The 20,975-nt window shown below is 38.1% G+C and overlaps 1 protein-coding gene across 1 annotated transcript; it reads left to right on the top strand.

The window, feature by feature from the left end:
- Positions 1-9,717: 9,717 nt before the first annotated feature.
- On the top strand, positions 9,718-20,933 carry smpd4 (sphingomyelin phosphodiesterase 4; the record flags this gene model as incomplete). The annotated part of the gene is made up of 6 exons (XM_034078002.1): positions 9,718-9,817; positions 10,871-10,956; positions 12,684-12,770; positions 19,710-19,846; positions 20,203-20,278; positions 20,799-20,933. Coding segments are annotated over exons 2-6 (474 nt in total), but the record flags the coding sequence as incomplete, so codon positions are not given.
- Positions 20,934-20,975: the final 42 nt, after the last annotated feature.

The raw sequence follows: 20,975 nt of genomic DNA, 5'->3' as shown, positions 1-20,975 counted from the left end.
GAAGTAGAAAGTACAGGTATTTGAGTTCAACATGTAAGAAGTAGAAAGTACAGGTATTTGGGTTCAACATGTAAGAAGTAGAAAGTACAGGTATTTGTGTTCAACATGTAAGAAGTAGAAAGTACAGGTATTTGTGTTCAACATGTAAGAAGTAGAAAGTACAGGTATTTGGGTTCAACATGTGAGAAGTAGAAAGTACAGGTATTTGGGTTCAACATGTGAGAAGTAGAAAGTACAGGTATTTGGGTTCAACATGAGAGAAGTAGAAAGTACAGGTATTTGGGTTCAACATGTGAGAAGTAGAAAGTACAGGTATTTGAGTTCAACATGTAAGAAGTAGAAAGTACAGGTATTTGAGTTCAACATGTAAGAAGTAGAAAGTACAGGTATTTGAGTTCAACATGTAAGAAGTAGAAAGTACAGGTATTTGAGTTCAACATGTAAGAAGTAGAAAGTACAGGTATTTGAGTTCAACATGTAAGAAGTAGAAAGTACAGGTATTTGGGTTCAACATGTGAGAAGTAGAAAGTACAGGTATTTGAGTTCAACATGAGAGAAGTAGAAAGTACAGGTATTTGAGTTCAACATGTGAGAAGTAGAAAGTACAGGTATTTGGGTTCAACATGAGAGAAGTAGAAAGTACAGGTATTTGAGTTCAACATGTAAGAAGTAGAAAGTACAGGTATTTGAGTTCAACATGTAAGAAGTAGAAAGTACAGGTATTGGGTTCAACATGAGAGAAGTAGAAAGTACAGGTATTTGAGTTCAACATGTAAGAAGTAGAAAGTACAGGTATTTGAGTTCAACATGTAAGAAGTAGAAAGTACAGGTATTTGAGTTCAACATGTAATAAGTAGAAAGTACAGGTATTTGAGTTCAACATGAGAGAAGTAGAAAGTACAGGTATTTGAGTTCAACATGAGAGAAGTAGAAAGTACAGGTATTGGGTTCAACATGTGAGAAGTAGAAAGTACAGGTATTTGAGTTCAACATGTAAGAAGTAGAAAGTACAGGTATTTGAGTTCAACATGTAAGAAGTAGAAAGTACAGGTATTTGAGTTCAACATGTAAGAAGTAGAAAGTACAGGTATTTGAGTTCAACATGTAAGAAGTAGAAAGTACAGGTATTTGAGTTCAAACATGTAAGAAGTAGAAAGTACAGGTATTTGAGTTCAACGTGTAAGAAGTAGAAAGTACAGGTATTTGGGTTCAACGTGTAAAGAAGTAGAAAGTACAGGTATTGAGTTCAACATGTAAGAAGTAGAAAGTACAGGTATTTGAGTTCAACATGTAAGAAGTAGAAAGTACAGGTATTTGAGTTCAACATGTAAGAAGTAGAAAGTACAGGTATTTAGTTCAACATGCAAGAAGTAGAAAGTACAGGTATTTGTGTTCAACATGTAAGAAGTAGAAAGTACAGGTATTTGAGTTCAACATGCAAGAAGTAGAAAGTACAGGTATTTGAGTTCAACATGTAAGAAGTAGAAAGTACAGGTATTTGAGTTCAACATGAGAGAAGTAGAAAGTACAGGTATTTGGGTTCAACATGTGAGAAGTAGAAAGTACAGGTATTTGAGTTCAACATGTGAGAAGTAGAAAGTACAGGTATTTGAGTTCAACATGCAAGAAGTAGAAAGTACAGGTATTTGGGTTCAACATGTGAGAAGTAGAAAGTACAGGTATTTGAGTTCAACATGAGAGAAGTAGAAAGTACAGGTATTTGGGTTCAACATGTGAGAAGTAGAAAGTACAGGTATTTGAGTTCAACATGTAAGAAGTAGAAAGTACAGGTATTTGAGTTCAACATGTAAGAAGTAGAAAGTACAGGTATTTGAGTTCAACATGTAAGAAGTAGAAAGTACAGGTATTTGAGTTCAACATGTAAGAAGTAGAAAGTACAGGTATTTGAGTTCAACATGTAAGAAGTAGAAAGTACAGGTATTTGAGTTCAACATGTAAGAAGTAGAAAGTACAGGTATTTGAGTTCAACATGTAAGAAGTAGAAAGTACAGGTATTTGGGTTCAACATGTAAGAAGTAGAAAGTACAGGTATTTGAGTTCAACATGTAAGAAGTAGAAAGTACAGGTATTTGAGTTCAACATGTAAGAAGTAGAAAGTACAGGTATTTGAGTTCAACATGTAAGAAGTAGAAAGTACAGGTATTTGAGTTCAACATGCAAGAAGTAGAAAGTACAGGTATTTGTGTTCAACATGTAAGAAGTAGAAAGTACAGGTATTTGAGTTCAACATGCAAGAAGTAGAAAGTACAGGTATTTGAGTTCAACATGCAAGAAGTAGAAAGTACAGGTATTTGTGTTCAACATGTAAGAAGTAGAAAGTACAGGTATTTGAGTTCAACATGTAAGAAGTAGAAAGTACAGGTATTTGAGTTCAACATGTAAGAAGTAGAAAGTACAGGTATTTGAGTTCAACATGTAAGAAGTAGAAAGTACAGGTATTTGAGTTCAACGTGTAAGAAGTAGAAAGTACAGGTATTTGAGTTCAACATGTAAGAAGTAGAAAGTACAGGTATTTGAGTTCAACATGTAAGAAGTAGAAAGTACAGGTATTTGAGTTCAACATGTAAGAAGTAGAAAGTACAGGTATTTGGGTTCAACATGTAAGAAGTAGAAAGTACAGGTATTTGAGTTCAACATGTAAGAAGTAGAAAGTACAGGTATTTGAGTTCAACATGTAAGAAGTAGAAAGTACAGGTATTTGAGTTCAACATGTAAGAAGTAGAAAGTACAGGTATTTGAGTTCAACATGTAAGAAGTAGAAAGTACAGGTATTTGAGTTCAACATGTAAGAAGTAGAAAGTACAGGTATTTGAGTTCAACATGTAAGAAGTAGAAAGTACAGGTATTTGAGTTCAACATGTAAGAAGTAGAAAGTACAGGTATTTGGGTTCAACATGTAAGAAGTAGAAAGTACAGGTATTTGAGTTCAACATGTAAGAAGTAGAAAGTACAGGTATTTGAGTTCAACATGTAAGAAGTAGAAAGTACAGGTATTTGAGTTCAACATGTAAGAAGTAGAAAGTACAGGTATTTGAGTTCAACATGTAAGAAGTAGAAAGTACAGGTATTTGAGTTCAACATGCAAGAAGTAGAAAGTACAGGTATTTGTGTTCAACATGTAAGAAGTAGAAAGTACAGGTATTTGAGTTCAACATGCAAGAAGTAGAAAGTACAGGTATTTGAGTTCAACATGCAAGAAGTAGAAAGTACAGGTATTTGTGTTCAACATGTAAGAAGTAGAAAGTACAGGTATTTGAGTTCAACATGTAAGAAGTAGAAAGTACAGGTATTTGAGTTCAACATGAAAGAAGTAGAAAGTACAGGTATTTGAGTTCAACATGTAAGAAGTAGAAAGTACAGGTATTTGGGTTCAACATGTAAGAAGTAGAAAGTACAGGTATTTGAGTTCAACATGTAAGAAGTAGAAAGTACAGGTATTTGAGTTCAACATGAAAGAAGTAGAAAGTACAGGTATTTGAGTTCAACATGTAAGAAGTAGAAAGTACAGGTATTTGGGTTCAACATGTAAGAAGTAGAAAGTACAGGTATTTGTGTTCAACATGTAAGAAGTAGAAAGTACAGGTATTTGAGTTCAACATGTAAGAAGTAGAAAGTACAGGTATTTGGGTTCAACATGTAAGAAGTAGAAAGTACAGGTATTTGAGTTCAACATGTAAGAAGTAGAAAGTACAGGTATTTGGGTTCAACATGTAAGAAGTAGAAAGTACAGGTATTTGTGTTCAACATGTAAGAAGTAGAAAGTACAGGTATTTGTGTTCAACATGTAAGAAGTAGAAAGTACAGGTATTTGGGTTCAACATGTGAGAAGTAGAAAGTACAGGTATTTGGGTTCAACATGTGAGAAGTAGAAAGTACAGGTATTTGGGTTCAACATGAGAGAAGTAGAAAGTACAGGTATTTGGGTTCAACATGTGAGAAGTAGAAAGTACAGGTATTTGAGTTCAACATGTAAGAAGTAGAAAGTACAGGTATTTGGGTTCAACATGTGAGAAGTAGAAAGTACAGGTATTTGGGTTCAACATGTGAGAAGTAGAAAGTACAGGTATTTGGGTTCAACATGAGAGAAGTAGAAAGTACAGGTATTTGGGTTCAACATGTAAGAAGTAGAAAGTACAGGTATTTGGGTTCAACATGTGAGAAGTAGAAAGTACAGGTATTTGGGTTCAACATGAGAGAAGTAGAAAGTACAGGTATTTGGGTTCAACATGTGAGAAGTAGAAAGTACAGGTATTTGGGTTCAACATGTGAGAAGTAGAAAGTACAGGTATTTGAGTTCAACATGTAAGAAGTAGAAAGTACAGGTATTTGGGTTCAACATGTGAGAAGTAGAAAGTACAGGTATTTGGTTCAACATGAGAGAAGTAGAAAGTACAGGTATTTGAGTTCAACATGTAAGAAGTAGAAAGTACAGGTATTTGAGTTCAACATGTAAGAAGTAGAAAGTACAGGTATTTGGGTTCAACATGTGAGAAGTAGAAAGTACAGGTATTTGGGTTCAACATGTGAGAAGTAGAAAGTACAGGTATTTGAGTTCAACATGTAAGAAGTAGAAAGTACAGGTATTTGGGTTCAACATGTGAGAAGTAGAAAGTACAGGTATTTGGGTTCAACATGTGAGAAGTAGAAAGTACAGGTATTTGGGTTCAACATGTGAGAAGTAGAAAGTACAGGTATTTGGGTTCAACATGTGAGAAGTAGAAAGTACAGGTATTTGGGTTCAACATGAGAGAAGTAGAAAGTACAGGTATTTGGGTTCAACATGAGAGAAGTAGAAAGTACAGGTATTTGAGTTCAACATGTAAGAAGTAGAAAGTACAGGTATTTGAGTTCAACATGTAAGAAGTAGAAAGTACAGGTATTTGGGTTCAACATGTGAGAAGTAGAAAGTACAGGTATTTGAGTTCAACATGTAAGAAGTAGAAAGTACAGGTATTTGAGTTCAACATGAGAGAAGTAGAAAGTACAGGTATTTGAGTTCAACATGAGAGAAGTAGAAAGTACAGGTATTTGAGTTCAACATGAGAGAAGTAGAAAGTACAGGTATTTGGGTTCAACATGTGAGAAGTAGAAAGTACAGGTATTTGAGTTCAACATGTAAGAAGTAGAAAGTACAGGTATTTGGGTTCAACATGTGAGAAGTAGAAAGTACAGGTATTTGAGTTCAACATGAGAGAAGTAGAAAGTACAGGTATTTGAGTTCAACATGAGAGAAGTAGAAAGTACAGGTATTTGGGTTCAACATGTAAGAAGTAGAAAGTACAGGTATTTGGGTTCAACATGTGAGAAGTAGAAAGTACAGGTATTTGAGTTCAACATGAGAGAAGTAGAAAGTACAGGTATTTGAGTTCAACATGAGAGAAGTAGAAAGTACAGGTATTTGGGTTCAACATGTGAGAAGTAGAAAGTACAGGTATTTGAGTTCAACATGTAAGAAGTAGAAAGTACAGGTATTTGAGTTCAACATGTAAGAAGTAGAAAGTACAGGTATTTGAGTTCAACATGTAAGAAGTAGAAAGTACAGGTATTTGAGTTCAACATGAGAGAAGTAGAAAGTACAGGTATTTGGGTTCAACATGAAAGAAGTAGAAAGTACAGGTATTTGAGTTCAACATGTAAGAAGTAGAAAGTACAGGTATTTGAGTTCAACATGTAAGAAGTAGAAAGTACAGGTATTTGAGTTCAACATGTAAGAAGTAGAAAGTACAGGTATTTGAGTTCAACATGTAAGAAGTAGAAAGTACAGGTATTTGGGTTCAACATGTGAGAAGTAGAAAGTACAGGTATTTGAGTTCAACATGAGAGAAGTAGAAAGTACAGGTATTTGAGTTCAACATGTGAGAAGTAGAAAGTACAGGTATTTGAGTTCAACATGTGAGAAGTAGAAAGTACAGGTATTTGAGTTCAACATGTGAGAAGTAGAAAGTACAGGTATTTGAGTTCAACATGTGAGAAGTAGAAAGTACAGGTATTTGGGTTCAACATGTGAGAAGTAGAAAGTACAGGTATTTGAGTTCAACATGAGAGAAGTAGAAAGTACAGGTATTTGAGTTCAACATGTAAGAAGTAGAAAGTACAGGTATTTGAGTTCAACATAAGAAGTAGAAAGTACAGGTATTTGAGTTCAACATAAGAAGTAGAAAGTACAGGTATTTGAGTTCAACATGAGAGAAGTAGAAAGTACAGGTATTTGGGTTCAACATGAAAGAAGTAGAAAGTACAGGTATTTGAGTTCAACATGAGAGAAGTAGAAAGTACAGGTATTTGGGTTCAACATGTAAGAAGTAGAAAGTACAGGTATTTGAGTTCAACATAAGAAGTAGAAAGTACAGGTATTTGAGTTCAACATGAGAGAAGTAGAAAGTACAGGTATTTGGGTTCAACATGAGAGAAGTAGAAAGTACAGGTATTTGGGTTCAACATGAAAGAAGTAGAAAGTACAGGTATTTGAGTTCAACATGTAAGAAGTAGAAAGTACAGGTATTTGAGTTCAACATGTAAGAAGTAGAAAGTACAGGTATTTGAGTTCAACATGTAAGAAGTAGAAAGTACAGGTATTTGTGTTCAACATGTAAAAAGTAGAAAGTACAGGTATTTGAGTTCAACATGTAAGAAGTAGAAAGTACAGGTATTTGTGTTCAACATGTAAGAAGTAGAAAGTACAGGTATTTGTGTTCAACATGTGAGAAGTAGAAAGTACAGGTATTTGAGTTCAACATGTAAGAAGTAGAAAGTACAGGTATTTGTGTTCAACATGTGAGAAGTAGAAAGTACAGGTATTTGAGTTAAACATGTAAGAAGTAGAAAGTACAGGTATTTGTGTTAAACAGGTAAGAAGTAGAAAGTACAGGTATTTGAGTTCAACATGTAAGAAGTAGAAAGTACAGGTATTTGAGTTCAACATGTAAGAAGTAGAAAGTACAGGTATTTGTGTTCAACATGTAAAAAGTAGAAAGTACAGGTATTTGGGTTCAACATGTAAGAAGTAGAAAATACAGGTATTTGAGTTCAACATGTAAGAAGTAGAAAGTACAGGTATTTGTGTTCAACATGTAAGAAGTAGAAAGTACAGGTATTTGAGTTCAACATGTGAGAAGTCAAAGTAAAAAGTCGTCAGAAAAATAAGTAGTGTAGTAAAGTACTGATACCAGAAGAATGTACTTAAGTACAGCAACGAAGTATTTGTACTCCACTACTTCCCACCTCTGGGTGCAGTGACTCTGATACAGAAACATCAAAGACATGTTTTTTTATATATTTGCATATATCTAAGACCCATAATATATGCCTACAAATAGCATGATAGGAGATCTTCAAGTACAGTATCTAAGTATTTGTTTTCCACCTCTTCCTGCAGACAACGACCCACTTCCAGCAGAACCTCAGCCCCAACCAGCCGGGCAGCGTCCCAATCGGCAGGGGGTTCCTGGGTCCTCTGAAAAACTACAAGGAGCTGCATACCAACAGTCTGAGCATGGACGAGTACTGCGAGCAGCTCTGGTACCGGGAGAAACGCCGGCAGCAGAAACTCAGAGCGCTGAAGCTGAAGCAGGAGAGCAGGAAGGCCCGGGTGAGGAGGCACAACCCCCCCGAGGGGCCTCTCTAGAGCCCTGAAGGACAGAGACACTGCTCAGGGACAACAGGTCTAAAAGAGGAATATACCTGGATGTAAATACCTGGAACTAAAAGTATTTTGCGCTGTTCCAGTAGCTTTGGAGGGGACTGTGTCGTTAAATCAGTTTTGGAATAAAGAAGGGATGATTTCTGTATTTCTGTAACTTTTTATAGAACCAGTGAAATAGCTGAGATGAAGGCCCTGTTCCAAACCGCCCCCTACACCCTATCCAACAGAGAGTCTGACTTCACCTGCTGCTCCACCTGACCGACTCAATGCTGTGTGTACGTTACCTCGTATTGTTTTTAAGGATCATGTAACCGTGTTGAGTCTAGAAAACGTTTTATTATTGTTTTGTGTTTTTCAAGAGATGCTGAGGTTTCATATGAGCATCTCTTGGACAAAGAATAACAAAAAGAAAACTCCCAAAATCTTTAACGGCGTTGTTTTCTAAACTAAACTCGAGTATATGATCCTAAGTTTGAAAACAATACGAGGTAACCATGACGTTGTTAACATCTGTAGTCGATATGAAATCTTGTGGTGCAGTTTATCAGTACATGTTTGAACTGTTTGTAACAGTTTCTTACACAGTGTGTAGGGGGCGGTTTGGAACTGGGCCTAAATGTGCAAAACTAACAAGCTAGAATCCGGTATTAGGTCTCACTCCCAGACAGAAACATGTAAACTATATATATGACAGAAGACTAGAGTTTGCCCTTTGTTAAACATGTATTTATGTTGGTTCTTAATCGTATACATGTATTGATTTATATGGACTTCAGTGAGACGAGACACACACATTAAATGGACATTATAATGTAAAGCTTATTAATAACTCTGCCTTGTAACTAATATTATTGTAACATATTATTCACATGTATATTAAAGAACTCTATTTTTGATAGTTTTCTTCTTTGTAAGTTTGAATTTTAGTACATTTTTACATAAACGTGTGTGTTTTTCATTAGCAGGATTACAGCAGTTTGGACGAAGAAGCTTTGAGATCAATACATGTACATTGTGTTTCCTGTATGTGAATAAGACACAACATGTTGTACAAATAAAAACATCGAAACATTCAAAGGTTTTATTAAATGATTGTGCAATATAAAGTTTGGTTTATTTTGCTAAGATCTTACGATTATAACTAAGTAACCAGTACAGAAACTTTACATAGAAATGAATGGATGTTTACGTGCCGTGCAGTGATGTAGATGTGGATGAATGATGTGAAATCTAACCAAGTGTTGAATCAGACTTTAGTTCCACCTGGAGTGAATCCACCAGCTACCCTGCAGTCTACAAAGTACTTCAGACTAGCTGCACCTCCACCAGCTACCCTGCAGTCTACAAAGTACTTCAGACTAGCTGCACCTCCACCAGCTACCCTGCAGTCTACAAAGTACTTCAGACTAGCTGCACCTCCACCAGCTACCCTGCAGTCTACAAAGTACTTCAGACTAGCTGCACCTTCACCAGCTACCCTGCAGTCTACAAAGTACTTCAGACTAGCTGCACCTTCACCAGCTCTGAGAACACTTTCATGATCAATCATTATAAAACATATCATATATATTATTCTGAAATGGACCAATCTGCACAACGACTACTTTCACTGTCTTTCACTATATTTAGATGAGAATACTTTCTACTTTCAGTTGAGGAACATTTTGAATGCAGGACTTTTACTGAAACAGAGTATTCCTACACTCTGGTACTTCTACTTTTACTCAAGTACAATATCTGAGTACTTCTACTTTTACTCAAGTACACGATCTGAGTACTTCTACTTTTACTGAAGTACAATACCTGAGTACTTCTACTTTTACTGAAGTACACAATCTTAATATTCTTAATAATACTTCTTAATATTAAGAAGTATTATTATTATTACTATTTGTATTATTGTTCTTATTAGCATTATATTATTCTTATTAGTATACTTAATTATCGTTTTAATAATAATTTTTATTATTATTATTATTTTATTATTGACATATTCACTGCCCCCTCCAGCAGGGGGCAGTGAAGTGCTTACAGCGTCAGCACCAACACAAACACCAACGAAGAAGACGTCAACGGATAATGGTTTGAACCTCACTGATGGAAACGCGCTTCATGGAAACAAGTCGAGATATTTAATTCCCTCTAGCGGAGAAGGTAAATGTCTACTCACTTTAGCTAGTAAATGTTGAATCTAAATGTGTGTAAAGTGAACCACGTGACTTCCCCGCCGCTGCTTCAGTTTAGCTCTCGTTGTTGCTTAGCTACAGTTAGCTAGCCGATGCTAACTTGCATGTTTCATTGACTGTTGGAGTTTTTGTTCAATGGAGGTTAATGTTAATAAGAATGCATCAAATACAGAGGGGGAAGAAGTACTCAGATCTTATACTTCAGTTAAAGTACTCAGATCTTATACTTCAGTAGTAGAAGTGCTCAGATCTTATACTTGAGTAAAAGTAGAAGTGCTCAGATCTTATACTTCAGTTAAAGTAGAAGTGCTCAGATCTTATACTTCAGTTAAAGTAGAAGTGCTCATATCTTGTACTTCAGTAAAAATAGAAGTACTCAGATCTTGTGATTGAGTAACAGTAGAAGTACAATAAAAGTCCCGCATTCAAAATGTTACTCAAGTAAAAGTATTAGTAGAAGTACACAGTAGCAAAACATGGAAATACTCAAGTAAAGTACAAGTACCTCAGAAGTGTACTTACGTCCAGTACCTGAGTAGATGTACTTAGTTACTTCCCACCTCTGCCAGTCACTGGGACGTTGTGGTGAGATAACAGAACAGTCATTACATCACACGTCACTTGTTAGACGCTTTCCTCCAAAGCGACTCACACACTCAGTACTGTGGGCAATCCCCTCAGGAGCACTTTGGGGTGAAGCGTCTCAGGGACACAACGACATGCTGACTGCAGTGGGGTTTGAACCTGATCCAACACCAAGGCTCTATCCACTGCGCCACACGCCTCCCCAGTTATCATCACGTCTCCTCAGCATTTGTTAAATAGTTATGCTATGCTAGGATGTGTCGCCAGCTAACTGTGTGTGTGTGTGTGTGTGTGTGTGTGTGTGTGTGTGTGTGTGTGTGTGTGTGTGTGTGTGTGTGTGTGTGTGTGTGTGTGTGTGTGTGTGTGTGTGTGTGTGTGTGTGTGTGTGTGTGTGTGTGTGTGTGTGTGTGTGTGTGTGTGTGTGTCCTCCTGGTAGGATTATAGTGGACTGTATCGAGGAAGGAATCGACAGCAGCGTCCGACATGGCTGCTCCAACGTTACAACAGCCCAGTTTCCTGCTGGTGAGTCACTTCATTGGTCAATATGTGTTGTTGTCATATACACACAGGGGTTAAGTTGGGATTTGATATGTGGGGGGGGGGGGGGGCTCTGTGTGGGGGTGCGAGGGGGGGGCGGAGGTCGAGGATCTCATCATGTGACCTTAAGGGATATACACGGTGGCCCGAAAGCAACTGCTCCATCGTCCGTATCAAATGCACACGTGGCCTCCGAATGGCACGATACAAATAGAAAGTACTACAAATAAACTGGAATTCATTTACATCTTAAATTATTAATATATATATACAAAAAAGGTTTACAAATTGCTTTTTAGATCAACACTGCTCTGCACACTTGCTATAGAACATTTGTGTGGACATCTGAAGTCATTAGTCGGGCTGCGTGAGTACCTCACTGTGAACGATCTGATCGCCACATTCTGTGGGACCGGTCGTAGCTCAGCTTGATGCAGACACACGTCGTGCTGTACAGGGGGATCTGGGGGGGAAAAACATTTTTGACTGTTTGCGCTCATCCTAATTGTCGGATATAACAACATCCATAATGAAGTAACGGTAACACCCTTTTCACCCCGGTTACACGTTCCATCTGCCCCGCACGATGCGCGCTGTAAGGGCTGACAGTGGGGGGGGTTGGCTCATCAGGCGCCCGCAGCCAAAGTGGGCGTGGGAGCGAGCGAGAGATACATGCAATTTACTTAAACACATATTTCCGGCACTCCTTTATGATTATTAGGACAAACGGGTTTGAGATCATTTCAAAGTAAACTTTATAACCAAACATATCATTTCAAACGTGACGGAAACAAAGATTTGCATAAATAAATGTTAAAATCTCGCCGAGGGCAGCAACTAGTTTGGAACCGGCCCTGATGGAAACGGCTCCGTGTTACAAGACGGGTTGGGCGGCACCGCTGCAGACTCTGCACACACACACACACACACACACACACACACACACACACACACACACACACACACACACCGCTGCAGACTCTGCACGAAGGAGGAAAGATATCCTGTCTCAGAGATCTGCTATTTTAAAGTGAAGTCAACACATATCAACCCTAAATAAAGTGTCTATTAAGAACGAGAGATGTTTTAACATATGGCTAAAGGACAAGTGAGCAAGGGTGATGACGTCAGAGCGTCGTCCCATTGAACCCTGTATATACAGTATAACAAGCAGTCCAATGAGATGCTTACCTTTAGCTCACCACACGTCCATATTAAGAAACCATACACACATGTAAGATAAAAACCAGCGTATAAGAAAATGTAAAATAGAAACTGAATTCCTGTCCCAGAATAGAAGTGCATGATGAATCTAAAACTAGATATAGAAACAGCAGGGTGGGGTGTATGCATAAGAACACAGATGGAACAGTAGCCCAACGGGTACAGCGTGTAAACTGATGCTGCGGTCGTTTCAAATTTCACCCAAATCTGAGTTATTAACATCAAACCGCTTCAAATATATGAACACGTGTTGCTTTTGCCAACATATCTCAACTGTAAGTAGCTTATAAGCAACCGAAGCCACTCACACATGACAACACGTGGTTTCCCTTCTGAAGCGTTGGGCTATTGAACGTCCCACATGAGAAACGGTCTGAGGGCTTTAAGTGGTTGCTGTGCTGTCGCTCCCAGATGAGACCTTCAGTCTGCGTGGGGCATCAGACTGAATCTCTCAAGGTGCTCATGAATGTCTCCCGATGTCTCTCCAGGCGAATCTGAGAAACGACTCGACCACCAAGCCTCTCCTCCACCGGTGCCAGGATCTGGTGAAAGTCATCGAGGATTATCCTGCCAAGGTACAGAGAACCCCCCCCCCCCCCTCTCTGCTTCACCACACTCCCAGTGACCAGCCTCCAGAGGCCGCGGTCGCTCCTCACCGTGACACGTGTAAACAGTCCGGACTGAAGTTATAGCTTAACGATGTTTAATAACCCAAATAAACAAACGATAATTTAACGAGGAGCTAACGATAAAATGAAAACTGCTAAAGTCATACCAATACATAAATCTGGAGATAAACATGTACTGTCAAACTATAGACCAATTTCATTGCTCTCACAGTTTTCTAAAATACTGGAAAAAATCTACTGTACAAGACTAAATGACTTCATCACCAAACATACTCTATGGACAGCAATATGGGTTCAGAGCAAACAGAACTACATCATTTGCAGTTATAGAATGTATGGAACACATTACTAAGGCAATAGAAAAGAAAGAATATGCAATAGGGATATTTCTGGACCTTAAAAAAGCATTTCACACGGTTGACCATGAATTATTAATTAAAAAACTACAGAGATATGGCATTAGAGGTGCTGCACTATCATGGCTATCCAGCTACCTACACAACAGGGAACAGTACGTTGAACTACAAAGCCATACATCACAACTACTGCAGGTTACATGTGGGGTGCCTCAGGGCTCAGTCTTGGGGCCATTACTATTTATTCTGTATATTAACAATATATGTGAAGTATCAAAAATTATTAAAACCATTCTTTTTGCAGACGACACAAGTGTACTCTGCTGTGGGGGCGATTTAGAACAGCTATTGGTCACGATGGAGAAGGAACTGAGCAGGATGAAGATCTGGTTTGACCAAAATAAATTAACATTGGACGCAAGCAAAACCAAACTCATAATATTTGGGAATCGATCGACCAATACAGAGAAGAAACTCACTATAAATGGCGTCCAATTAGAAAGAGTATCGGAAATAAAGTTCCTTGGAGTAATCATAGACAATACATTAAGTTGGAAACCACATATAAGCTATATCAAAGCCAAATCAATAGCAATTCTGAATAAAGCCAAATACCTAATTACTCAAGCTTCTTTGTTTATGCTGTGCTGCTCCTTCATACTTCCATACATGATGTATCGTGTGGAGGTTTGGGGGAACACATATAAAACAAATACACATCCTATCTTCGTCCTGCAAAAAAGAGCCATACGAGTTATACATAAAACTACCTACAGAGAACCAACAAATAAATTGTTCATCAAACTAAAAACACTAAAACTACAAGACCTGGTTGACGATAAAACTATTCAAATTATGTTCAAAGCCGCAAATCGACCATGACCTCATAATATCAGGGACTTTTCACACGGAGAGAAAGCATGCACACGTTGAGAGGAAACTGCATTTTCAAAAAACCACCCGTACGAACAAATGGCAAACTTCATTGCATCTCATCAAGAGGTGTTCGTCTGTGGAATAACTAACGATGCACTGAAGTCCATCGAACCTGAAAGGATTATTTAGGAGCCAGATCATGAATGCTTCTGAACAGACCTGTGAAATCCCATTGTTGTTGTTTCTTGTAATTGTAAAAAGTAATTTCTTTCTGATTGTTTTGTAAAAAAGAAAGAAAAGATGAACAAGACAAACATGTCGCTGATGATCTAATGTTTTATAAGAACAATATATGCTAGAGGGGGGAGGACCAGAAGAGTTTTTTGAAGCTTCTTCTTGCCCCTGCTGAACATGAACAGAGACTATCTGAACATTATTTTATTTTTATTTTTTGTTTGTTATTTTTATTTGTACTTTGTTATAATTATTAATCTGAGTGAAAAAAAAGAGAATATATATATATATATATTATTGTTATATTTTTTTGTTTCTGACATGTTCAATAAATTGACTAAACTATTAAAAAAACGATCACCTTCTGGGTCGGACTGGGAACACCAGGTGGACTGAAACACAACGACCCCATGTGACGAGCGCGTGATGATAGATACACATGATCCGTCTAAACAACAATATGGAAACAATTGCCTTTTGCTCCTGAGTAAAAGTAGAAGTACTCAGATCTGGTACTTGAGTAAAAGTAGAAGTACTCAGATCTGGTACTTGAGTAAAAGTAGAAGTACTCAGATCTGGTACTTGAGTAAAAGTGGAAGTACTCAGATCTGGTACTTGAGTAAAAGTAGAAGCACTCAGATCTGGTACTTGAGTAAAAGTAGAAGTACTCAGATCTGGTACTTGAGTAAAAGTAGAAGTACTCAGATCTGGTACTTGAGTAAAAGTAGAAGTACTCAGATCTGGTACTTGAGTAAAAGTAGAAGTACTCAGATATGGTACTTGAGTAAAAGTAGAAGTACTCAGATCTTGTACTTGAGTAAAAGTAGAAGTACTCAGATCTTGTTCTTGAGTAAAAGTAGAAGTACTCAGATCTTGTTCTTGAGTAAAAGTAGAAGTACTCAGATCTGGTACTTGAGTAAAAGTAGAAGTACTCAGATCTTGTATTGAGTAAAAGTAGAAGTACTCAGATCTTGTATTGAGTAAAAGTAGAAGTACTCAGATCTTGTATTGAGTAAAAGTAGAAGTACTCAGATCTTGTATTGAGTAAAAGTAGAGGTACTCAGATCTGGTACTTGAGTATAGTGTTAATTTCGTTGACTAAAACTATGACGAAATATGTTCGTCAACGACCTTTTTTTCCATGACGAAAACGAGACGATGACGAGACGGCACCGACGGCAGTAAACAATAACTGTAACGAAATCATCATGCAATATCGTTGACGAAAAGTGACGAGACGAAAATGTAGTTTACTAAATAAAAACTATGACAAAATCTCTCTTTACTTTCGTTGACGAAAAATGAGGAGACGAAATATTATCAAAGATAACGTTAAATCTCTGATAGTCAGTTTTTCTCCCAGCAGTTCCATTTCCGGTGCTGCGGCAGAGCAGCAGCTGTTTCTGTGCTGCGCGCGGCGGTACTTTTGAATTACACCGGGCAGCGGCACAATATGAACTGTCACGAAGACTAACTCATGGTCTAACTAACCTTATTTAACAGAAAATAAAATGGCAACAACAGGGCTTAGGAGCAGTGGTCGCGTTAACCGAATACCCCCCGTCAGCGCGAGTGAGTGATACATTGTGCACCCGACGGGTAATAATGGATTATGACGGAAATGTTACGATCCTGTCCGTCAAAATGACTGACAACGAAAAAGTCTAAAGCCACCACTGCTTGGGAGAAAGAAACTATGTGATATTTGGGCCCATTTTCGCTACAATGAGGCGGAGAAAAAAAGCGAATGCATTGTTTCATCAGAAGGGAAGCAATGTGGCCAAAACACAGCTGGTACAAACACCACAAACCTGACCAGATGCTCTCTGCAAAGCTTCTTAATCATTCAACCTGTTTTTCATCAAATAAGGACAAGATAATCTTATTTATTTATATACTAAAATGACAAAGTATTGGTTTTGGCTAGACTACTTTGACTGAAATGTTCTATATAATCTGATGACTAAAAAAGACTCAACAGTTTTCATTGACAAAAAGTAGACTAAAATAATTAGTTTTCTTTGACTAAAATAAGACTAAAATAATCAGACTTTTAGTCGACTAAATCTTGACTAAAATGTTTACTGTTTTAGTCGACTAAAATAAGACTAAAATAATCAGACTTTTAGTCGACTAAATCTTGACTAAAATGTTTACTGTTTTAGTCGACTAAAATAAGACTAAAATGCTCAGACTTTTAGTCGACTAAAACTTGACTAAATAAAAACAGGATGAAGGTGACTAAATATGACTAAAACTAAAAAGGAAATTTAACACAGGACTAAGACTAAAACTAAATTAAAAAATAGCTGACGAAATTAACACTACTTGAGTAAAAGTAGAAGTACTCAGATCTGGTACTTGAGTAAAAGTAGAAGTACTCAGATCTGGTACTTGAGTAAAAGTAGAAGCACTCAGATCTGTTACATGAGTAAAAGTGGAAGTACTCAAGTACAAGATCTGAGTGCTTCTACTTTTACTCAAGTACCAGTACTCAGATCTGGTACTTGAGTAAAAGTAGAAGTACTCAGATCTTGTACTTGAGTAAAAGTGGAAGTACTCAGATCTGGACTCAGATATGGTACTTGAGTAAAAGTAGAAGCACTCAGATCTTGTACTTGAGTAAAAGTAGAAGTACTCGGATCTTGTACTTGAGTAAAAGTAGAAGTACTCAGATCTTGTACTTGAGTAAAAGTAGAAGTACTCAGATCTTGTACTTGAGTAAAAGTAGAAGTACTCAGATCTTGTTCTTGAGTAAAAGTAGAAGTACTCAGATCGTGTTCTTGAGTAAAAGTAGAAGTACTCAGATCTTGTTCTTGAGTAAAAGTAGAAGTACTCAGATCGTGTTCTTGAGTAAAAGTAGAAGTACTCAGATCGTGTACTTGAGTAAAAGTAGAAGTACTCAGATCTTGTACTTGAGTAAAAGTAGAAGTACTCAGATCGTGTACTTGAGTAAAAGAAGAAGTACTCAGATCTTGTTCTTGAGTAAAAGTAGAAGTACTCAGATCTTGTACTTGAGTAAAAGTAGAAGTACTCAGATCGTGTACTTGAGTAAAAGAAGAAGTACTCAGATCTTGTTCTTGAGTAAAAGTAGAAGTACTCAGATCTTGTACTTGAGTAAAAGTAGAAGTACTCAGATCGTGTACTTGAGTAAAAGAAGAAGTACTCAGATCTTGTACTTGAGTAAAAGTAGAAGTACTCAGATCGTGTACTTGAGTAAAAGTAGAAGTACTCAGATCGTGTTCTTGAGTAAAAGTAGAAGTACTCAGATCGTGTTCTTGAGTAAAAGTAGAAGTACTCAGATCGTGTACTTGAGTAAAAGTAGAAGTACTCAGATCTTGTACTTGAGTAAAAGTAGAAGTACTCAGATCTTGTTCTTGAGTAAAAGTAGAAGTACTCAGATCTTGTTCTTGAGTGAAGTAGAAGTACTCAGATCTTGTTCTTGAGTAAAAGTAGAAGTACTCAGATCTTGTTCTTGAGTGAAGTAGAAGTACTCAGGTCTTTGTGCATTGGATCAACACATCTCGTCTCTTGTCCTGTGGAGCAGCTGTTTGGTTGTTTTGAAGTTTCTGGAAGAATGCGTCTGATTTATAAACGATGCAGCCTTACAGTCAGCTGTTTGTCTGACCTAACCTTTAATAATAATGCTGGAGGAGACAGCTGCTAGCTCTGTGGCGCCATCACTTTCTCTACGAGGAATAATGAAACAATGAATCGACTATTCGGACTATTACTGTCTGCCTTGCACAATTTCTCAAACGCTCTGATTCAGCCATCAACTTTTAGATGTAGCTTGAGGTTGTTTTAGGCATGTGGAAACTAACAATGACGACAGTAAAGATGAATACTTGATTCAAAAATACATATATTATTAAACTAACTAAACAAATTGTGAACAGAACTAACATTGCTTTTTATTTAAATTAAATAAATAATATTTCACATCAAAAGAAACAACAACGTTTTAACAAATGGTATTAAATAATGTGAAGACAGAACTGTGAACAGAACAGCTGAAACTTTAACAGACTAACTAACTCAGTTTCCTCTCATCATAACCCATGCTTGTATCATGGAGTTAGCTCCGTGTGTTGCTGCTAGCATACAGAACGCCTGACGGGGAGACGTTCCTCTGGACGGGGCTGCAGAGCTGCTGGAGAGACACCCGGTGCTTCCTCCGTCTGGACGTGGAGCACTTTGATAAATGTTTAGACACACTGCTCGTGTTGCCGCCCTCACATGCTAAACTCTCTAGGAAACGAGCATTGCCCACATCGAGACGGGTAACATGTAACCACACCTCGGAGCGCTTCTCTCCGCCATCCCTCCGTGTGTCGCTGCATGGAGCAGCTGCGTGTGTAAACCGCCCCGCCCCCTCGCACACAGACGGGAGAGAGATACAAGTCGAAAATACACCGACCATAGACGCATGTTTGTGTCTTTTTGCATGTTAGAAACGAGTTGGCGACACAAGACTGCGAGATAATGTTTGTGTAGCAATAATACATGCCCTTTCTCAACCCGCTACTCGGAGGGAAGTCGCTGCTATGCCTAGTGAACCCTCCGATAATGCCTCTCCACGTTACCTTTCTTTGGCAGAGCGACGCTTGCTTTACAAATAAGACAAATAACCTTTGAATGTGAATGTTCTCCCGGCACTTCAACACGAGCAGTGTGTCTAAACATTTATCAAAGTGCTCCACATCCAGACGGAGGAAGCACCGGGTGTCTCTCCAGCAGCTCTGCAGCCCCGTCCAGAGGAACGTCTCCCCGTCAGGCGTTCTGTATGCTAGCAGCAACACATGGAGCTAACTCCATGATACAAACATGATGATGAGAGGAAACTGAGTTAGTTAGTCTGTTAAAGTTTCAGCTGTTCTGTTCACAGTTCTGTCTTCACATTATTTAATACCATTTGTTAAAACATTGTTGTTTATTTTTGATGTGAAATATTATTTATTTAATTTAAATAAGAAGCAATGTTAGTTTTGTTCACAATTTGTTAATTTAATAATATATGTATTTTTGAATCAAGTATTCATCTTTATTGTCTTCATTGCTAGTTTCCACATGCCTAAAACAACCTCAAGCTACATCTAAAAGCTGAATCAGAGCGTTTGAGAAATTGTGCAAGGCAGACAGGAATAGTCCGAATAGTCGATTAATCGTTTCATTAATCGATTATCAAATGAGTCGTTTGTTGCAGCCCTATTGTCCCATGTATAAATAAAACGTGTTATTCAGCAACCCTTGCAATTTGGGATTTTGTTTTTGGTTGGTAGACCTCGGTGAGCTGGTGTGGGCACCCCTGGTGTAGAGGGTGTTAAGATATCCTTAATCCTGCTCTAAATTCCATAACATGTCACTTCTTAGATGCTTTCCCAGTCTCTGAGCATGCTACCCGTGTGTTTCCCCTCAGGAGCTGCATGTGATCTTCCCCTGGCTGGTGGAGACGGTGTTCGGCAGTCTGGACGGGATCCTCGGGGGCTGGAACCTCAGGCTGCTGCAGGCCAGGAGCCACGAGTACAACATCGCTCTGGAGTTCCTCAGCCCCAGGTACTGGACACCTCCTTCCCTCTGAGATCAGCTGGGGGATGTTGTTCTCTGATGGCTCCCTGAGGAGTGTTGACATCCTCCTGGACTACCTCTGTTGTATTTATCTTTTCTGTTTACACACGGCATCTATTGCAGTCTGTCCGTCCTGGGAGAGGGACCCTTATTCATTTCTCCCCATTAACTGTGGGGGTTTCTCTGGAAGGTTCTCCTTGTCCGATGTGAGGGTCCGAGGACAGAGGGGGTCGTACTGATATTCAAACTGTGAAGTCCACTGGGACACATGTAACATTGGTGATATTGAGCTATAAATAAACATTGATTGAAAGAAGGAATGAAACCCTCTCGATCTGTTTCAGTGGGCCCATGATGAAGCTGGTGTACAAACTTCAAGCAGAAGAGTACAAATATGAAATACCCGTCAACTATCTCCCGGTAAGAAGAACTGCTTCAATTAGTCATACGTTCAACATCCATTGTCTCTCTACACTTTAGTATATTTGTATTTCGTGGAACACACTGCTCCTGTAACAAAATTAGTTCCCAAATTAGGATTAATAAAGTATCCATCCATCCATCTATCCATCCATCCATCCATCTATCCATCCATCTATCTATCCATCTATCCATCCATCTATCTATCCATCTATCCATCTATCCATCTATCCATCTATCCATCCATCTATCTATCCATCTATCCATCTATCCATCTATCCATCTATCCATCTATCTATCCATCCATCCATAGATAGATTTGTTTTAATATTTAAAAATGTGTTAGTTGGAGATGTGTAACTGTTATATGTTGTTGACGACTGTATCCACAAAGCTACACCTAAGATAAGAGAAGATATACAATGAACACAGCAGGGTTAAAGCACTTATTGAACGTATCTTGAATAAAAGCAGCAGCTAAATGTAATGTATAATGTAACTATTGTTTGTTGTCCTTTAGGGTCCGGTGAAGGCGTGCATCCAGCAGGGCGTCCTCCCAGAATGCCCTCTGTTCCACAACAAGCTGCAGTTCCCCCTCAGTGGACTCCTCACCCTGAACCTGGCGCTCAGTATCCTTCACACTCTCAAAATACGTGTTAGTTTTTTTAAATCTATTGTTTTATCAGACGATTAGATC

The sequence above is a fragment of the Pseudochaenichthys georgianus genome, unplaced genomic scaffold, assembly GCF_902827115.2.
Source record: "Pseudochaenichthys georgianus unplaced genomic scaffold, fPseGeo1.2 scaffold_2299_arrow_ctg1, whole genome shotgun sequence".
Taxonomy (NCBI): Eukaryota; Metazoa; Chordata; class Actinopteri; order Perciformes; family Channichthyidae; genus Pseudochaenichthys; species Pseudochaenichthys georgianus.
The sequence above is the reverse complement of the archived record's forward strand: the minus strand, read 5'-3'. Positions and strand labels throughout refer to the sequence as shown.